Raw genomic sequence first — 6624 nt, 5'->3', positions numbered from 1 at the left:
TTAACTAAATAGTATGTTTTTGAGTGTTTTTCTTCTGAATGTTTGACTATAAATGTTGTACATATTTTATTTTTCTGTGTGAAAAAAAAGCACATTAATGAATGTTTCAAGTGAACAAATAAGCACTTTCTATTATGATTCCCCTAACATTGACAGTCAGAATTCTGTGGATCATAAGTTGGTTGTGGCTGGATCGGATACATTTGTGACTGGATTGGATACATTTGTGACTGGATTGGATACATTGGCTGGTTGTGGACTTTTGAAATTGAAAAAAAAAAAAAAAACTTCCAAAATTACGTTTTATTTATATACTATTACAGGTTTTATTCATATATTTATTAATCTTATTCTTTTTATTTTAGTCATTTTGCTTTTTTAGTCATTTTTTTTGCTCAGGGAAGTCAAACCGGTTAGGTTTGGAAGTAAATTAAATTTAAAACTAAGTAAAAATGTTCATTTTTGGGTGAACTATCCCTTTAACAATGTAGTCCACAGACTTCATTTCAGTTCCTTTAAGCCAGTGGACCAGCTTCAAACATCTACTTTTCCTGCGTTCCCAATAGTCTTCAGCATACAATACAATATTGTTTCTCTTCATTTTATTTCCCTTCAGGTTGTAGGCTAAATATTGATAATACAATTCTCATATCACAGTGGAGGTGTTTTAGTACACACTCAGACTCTTCAAAATGCAAATTAACAGGTAAAACGTTACAAAAATAAAGTGCTTATTATAAATAAAGTGACAATCAATTTTGTAAAAGTATGAGCAACCTCTATAGAGCAACATATTACACAACACAAAATACTTCTAATAACAGTCAGTGTTGAAGGTGAAATTTGATATTAGTGTGAAAAAGTCAAGATAAGCTCAAAGAAAGATCAGTCTCTGAAACAGAAACGCTCAAATGCGTGTGTGCGTTTAATTAGATCTCCCTGTGATGTGCAGGAAGAAGAGAAAGATCTGGACGATATCAACGTAGAGGGAAAGAGCTCCGAACACATATTCCTCAGGGCTGATGGCGTTCGCTCGGTTTCCAATGAGCAACTGAGTGTGGTAGGCCAGAAACTAGAAAAAGGGAAGTCGTCAGTTAATATTCCCTTGTGTAAAAGTACTAAATTGCAACTTCTTCATTACAAAATGTCACATGGGTTCTGTTTCATTTTGAACAACTGGCCAATAACTGAACAAACAACATAAAATCCTGTTTCGTAAACTCACCAAGGTAAAGACTATTGCTCCAAAAGCACCATACAGCATTTGCAGCCAGGGCACCTGAGACAACGATGGTGTAGGTTTATTATCATAGAACAGGTATATTACAGGCTATGTATTCATCAGATGGGATATAGGCCTGACTTCGCAAAGACAAGTTTTGTAAGCAGTTCGGCTACGGTATGTGTAATGAATGCAAAATATGTATCTGTTACACTGTTTTAAAAAGAATAACTTTAACCCTTAAAGCAGTGGTTCTCAAAACTTTTGATTCCAAAGCCAATTTTCATATTCTGACAGGTAAGAACTTACATTTATGTTCCCCCACACAATGCTATGTCTTCAGAACACTTGGAAGACAAAAAGAAAGTCTAAAGATAATTTGATGCAATTTTATTGCCTTTTTTTACCTGTTGTTTTGTGGCAAGAGAGTAACAATTCTTGACATTCTACTCTATTGTTTCAACGGAAAAATAGCAGCATATGGTTTTGAAATGACATTTTGAGTAAATGATTTTTCACTATTTTGAACTATGACTTTAAATGTCATGGTTATACTTGTGCACCTGTGTTGTTTAAACATTTATTTACAGTGCCACCCAGTTTAGTACAAGTGCTTACTGCCTTTGTAAATGCATTACTGTAATGTGTTTGTTTTTAACAAACTGAGGGACGAGTCAAGATATATTTCTGTGGATAATACACAGAATGCCACAACATTGCAAATAACTGAATATTCTTTTAAACAAGTGGTTCTCAACCCTCATTGTCCAACACAATTTTCGATGGCCCCTATTTATTCCAGCATCTTTCTGTTGTAATTATGACAAAGCTACTTTAAAAACAAAACAAAAATTAACACAAACTAAATACATGTACAAGGAGTCAGTACATTTAATTAACTACAATTATTTTAGTGATCTTTATAAGTTCCAATAACTGTCAAGTTACCTTTTTTTATACAGCGTTTTATACAATACACATAATTTCAAAGCATGCTTTACAGTGATACACATCAAAATAATGATCAAACATAATTTAAAGTCGGCATGAAATCAAAATTGACCCTATTTACTTTGTTAGCGGATATTACTAGTCTTGCGGTGAACAATTAATCCGTGCAAGTTAATACACGGAAAAAAATTGTTTGCCAAAGTTATCTTTAATCAAAGTTTGAAAAGTTACTTCCGGGTCTGGAATGGTTTTTTTTTCTGATGACATAGGCTTGACGGCTTGGGTTGGTTAATCGCTTAACCACTCCCCTCAAACCGTTACTCTGCTATGGGCGAGAGATGGAGAGGAGGAGCACTAAAGTAAAACCCTGCCCTCTGTTTAATATTCCGTTTCACTCGGAAATGCGTCACAACACTTGAGAAAAATTGTTTACAACTTCCGGTTCACGCAGACTTTAAGTCAGCTGTAAAGCAGCTCGAAAAAAAGACTAGTGTCATTTTTCAGTTCACATCAGTTCAGTGTTAATGCGATTCCTAAAGTTCATCAATTATGAAATGAGTTTTCAGCTACCGGTATGCTCTACAGAAGTTATTCAATTTGAGTCATCAGGAGTCAATTTGTTGCAAAAATCGTCAATGAAACTAAGTCAATTGACCGTTCGCAAAGACCCGCCCCCATTTGGTTACTGTCGCTATGTCCGACAAGCTACGCCGCTCTCACGCCACGCATCATCATGTTCTCACGCAGTGAAAAATACATCGCGGAGCAGAGAAGACACGACAACGCGCTGACAGACAGGACAGACCAGGATAATTGATATGTTAGTTGATATGCAACAAAGTCTCAACTTTCAAATTTGGTCATTTTTTAAAGAAATTGTAACAATAAATACCGTTTTGTGTCATGACTGATCGCTGTAGAGTCTCATTTAAAGCTGCTCGTGAACCGATCATCTCTTCCTTCAAGTTAATTTATAGCATCAAATAAACATTAATGAACATAAGAAGGAAGGTTGTTTTAACCGTGGAAAGACATCAGTACACTCCGTTTTTCAAGTCAAAATCCTCCAATGTTAATCTACTAACTCTCCTGACTGCTTTGTCGGACAAAAATGGCAGATTTGGCCAATGACGGATTATGATTAGTCAGATCGCCTGTCAATCAAACTCCCTGCGAAGGGTCAATTCAGCTAAAAAGCAGTCCTGAGCATCATCCACCTCAATTCAGTTCAAGTTTTGTTCGCAATCTCATCCAATAGAGTCAGTGCAGTCAAATCAATTCAGTAATCGATATTACTGAATATTAAGTGTCCCCAACTAGGCAAGCCAAAGGCGACTGTGGCAAGAAACCCAAACTCCATCAGGTGACAGAAATAAATAAAAAAAGCTTAGGAGAAATCAGGCTCAGTTAGGGGGCCAGTTCTCCTCTGGCCAAAACTGTATGTTCTTTAATATAAGAAATTCCCATAGAAGTTTGCTGAAGCCCCCTGTTTGAGAACCACTGCTTTAAACTGCAACATCATTCACAATGACTGAAAGTGTAAACCATGCCATAACTGTCTCACTTACATACTGATAGGAGAGTACAATGGATGTGATAATGCCAGTCACCAGGAGAACCACACAAAGAGCACAGAGCAGACCCGTACAGGAGGTGAAGTCAACCTGTTCAAACACACACACACACACACACACACACACACACACACACACACACACACACACACACACACACACACACACACACACACACACACACACACACACACACACACACACACACACACACACACACACACACACTTGATTGAAAAAACCTCAGTAGTCACAAATTGTAAAAGTTGTAGTAATAGAATTGGAGATTTAAATAAATTATATCTATGTATATCTACTGTATGAAACAGTAAAAATCGATCGAAAAAGCAAGCATGAGACATTTACCAGTGAGCCATGAATGTTTAAAAAGAAACAGACGATCATTGTAATCAAATACAATGGGGTTATTTTACACGGCCAACAAAGTGGCATTCACTGCCGGCCAGTCGATCAGAGCCAGTCTTACCTTGGTCTGAAAACAGAAGACTGTGACGATTACACACACCACTGCTGTGATCCCCAGGGCCAGAAACACTGCTTTAGTGTCAAAATAACTGTAAATAATGCCAGACGGAAAAATAAATGAGAGCTTATCTGATGTTTAAACCACATGCAGTTTGTGAAACTCTAATCGGACCTTGATATTGTTCCTGTCATGTAAGACAATGCAAGGGTCTGTGGAGGACAGAAAACAAGTTTCATCAATTATAATGTAGATGTCTTAGAAAGCATAGGTAAATCATCACTTACAAAAATGAACAGGAGTATTAAATTCCATGGATGACGTCTCCTAAAAACAGAGACAGGGTTTCCATAATTAAATAGATGTTCTGGTACTTAATGTAAATTATTTAAATGTAAAACGTTCAAGAAAGGACTAAACTCACCTCGGCCCCTCACAGCAAACCAACATAAGGTAAGTGACAAGATACACGGGCCTGTGAAAAACATTACACTGTTACTTCAATATAATATTAATTTAAAAGTTTGGTGTCAGTATGTTTTTAAAAAAGAAAAGAAAAAATAAATCAATATGTTTAGTCAGAAAGGATATATTAAATTGATCAAAAAAGGACAGTAAAGACATTTTTATGTACAGTAAAGTTCTATTTTTGAATTATATTCATCAAAGAATCCTGAATGAAAATATATCAGTTTCCTCCAAAATATGAATCAGCACAACTGTTATGAACATTGATAATAATAACAAATGTTTCTTGAGCACCAAATCAGCATATTATAATATTTATGAAGGATCACTGAAGACTGGAGTAATGATGCTGAAAATTCAGCTTTACCATCACTGCAGTTTTAAAATTTAAAACAGTTCAATTAAATTGTAACAATATTTGACAATATAACTGTTTTTGAGGTATTTTCGATCAAATAAATGCAGCCTTGGTTATTAGCATAAGAGAAATCTTTAAAAAATACTGACCTCAAACTTTTGTGTATGATATTTGTTTTTGTCATTTATTTGTTGGACTTGTTAGAAATGACAGTAAAATAACTCACAATGATACCCAATAAATGGCAGGATTTTGGATCACAAAAAGACGCACAGGCTCACTGTAAGATGAGGAATGTATGCAAACACACCCATTTTATTACACTAGTATGCATAATGAATGAAATTCACACAGCTGTTCATAAAAATTCAGTTGTTGGATTTGTTTTACTCACACAAACGCAAACACTGCAATGATTGAAGTAGTCATAAACAGCTGGGAGGCTAAAATAAGGTAAACCTGGTACAAAAGTGCACACAAATCAGTTTTTCTACATGAAGCCATTGCTTATTTTGTGGCATTTATAGATTGTTATAGCCTATTTATATAAGGTTAGTTCCAAGTTTTGGACAAATAGTTTCAATACCTTTCTAATGAAAGCATGGCGAACACGCATGCTTTCCCATATGTCAGTCGATGGGATGCCCTCTGCATCTCCTACAACAAAACAATGAACACACACACACACACACACACACACACACACACACACACACACACACACACACACACACACACACACACACACGCACGCAGGAATGAAACTTGCATCTTACAAATGAAAATACAACACATAAATACAGTATAGAAGTGATAGATTTATGCAATGGGATTCACACAAGAACTTTTATTTGATTCTTACTTAGGTTGGAGGAAAATATTGCTGGTGTTATAAAGGATGGCATTGCTGAAGGGGGGTATCCAGGGCCCTGCCAGAGCCCTGTCTGGGGGTGTATGCCTGGTTGTCCCGGGCCCGTGTACACTGGTGGCTGGGCTGGATATCCATATGGAGGGTATGGCTGAGGGCCATAAGGCTGCTGTTTTGACTCATCGTAACTTGGAGGGGGATCTGACTTAGACATTGTGAATGTGATTCACATATGTGATATCCTGAAACACAAGACAATAATGTTGTCTATATAAATTCCCCCCACCCACTAAGTTACTTTATTTTTCACAGTATTTAAAATTTCTTAAATAACAAAAGTTATCTGTTCTTAACTGTTTAGCCAGGGTGACATTAGCATAGTCGTACATTAATAATTATAAATAAATGTAGTAATGTTTGGCTTACCGTGTTAGCTGTCACTTGACTTCAGCAACGGCGCTGCAGAGAGAAGTCGTTAAAGTCTACGTAAATAACGCAGCGTGTGATGTTGTGAAGAGCGCGAGGTGCGCATTGGAGCGTTATGATTGGCTGGAACTAAGCAACGTAACTTGGAGGAGTTCTTGTTGCGCCGTCTCCAGTTTCCAGGGTTACTCTCCTCGCTGAACTGTGTTTAGTATCTATTTACCGAATTAGTCTTGTCATCATCTTACCAAAATACCGTATTGTGTGACCACTGTT

At 36.5% G+C, this 6624-nt stretch overlaps 1 protein-coding gene across 2 annotated transcripts; it reads right to left on the bottom strand.

Moving 5' to 3' along the window:
* Positions 1 to 392: 392 nt before the first annotated feature.
* Positions 393 to 6485, bottom strand: LOC307001287 (protein lifeguard 3). Of its 2 annotated transcripts, none has more exons than XM_079617583.1 (12): positions 6352 to 6462; positions 5920 to 6167; positions 5644 to 5714; positions 5452 to 5516; positions 5284 to 5337; positions 4656 to 4706; positions 4519 to 4558; positions 4406 to 4443; positions 4235 to 4322; positions 3742 to 3837; positions 1226 to 1279; positions 393 to 1072 (listed from the first exon to the last, which is right to left on the bottom strand). In XM_079617583.1, the coding sequence occupies exons 2-12, from the start codon at positions 6137 to 6139 to the stop codon at positions 926 to 928; spliced, it is 924 nt and encodes a 307-aa protein (XP_079473709.1). In that variant the 5' UTR covers positions 6140 to 6167; positions 6352 to 6462; the 3' UTR covers positions 393 to 925. The 2 variants fall into 2 exon arrangements, with proteins under 2 accessions (XP_079473709.1, XP_079473710.1); XM_079617584.1 differs by having other exon boundaries at positions 609 to 1072; positions 5920 to 6126; positions 6352 to 6485.
* Positions 6486 to 6624: the final 139 nt, after the last annotated feature.

This window comes from Phoxinus phoxinus (assembly GCF_949152265.1).
Source record: "Phoxinus phoxinus genome assembly, chromosome: 7".
NCBI lineage: Eukaryota > Metazoa > Chordata > Actinopteri > Cypriniformes > Leuciscidae > Phoxinus > Phoxinus phoxinus.
This window is presented reverse-complemented; position numbering and strand designations above follow the sequence as displayed.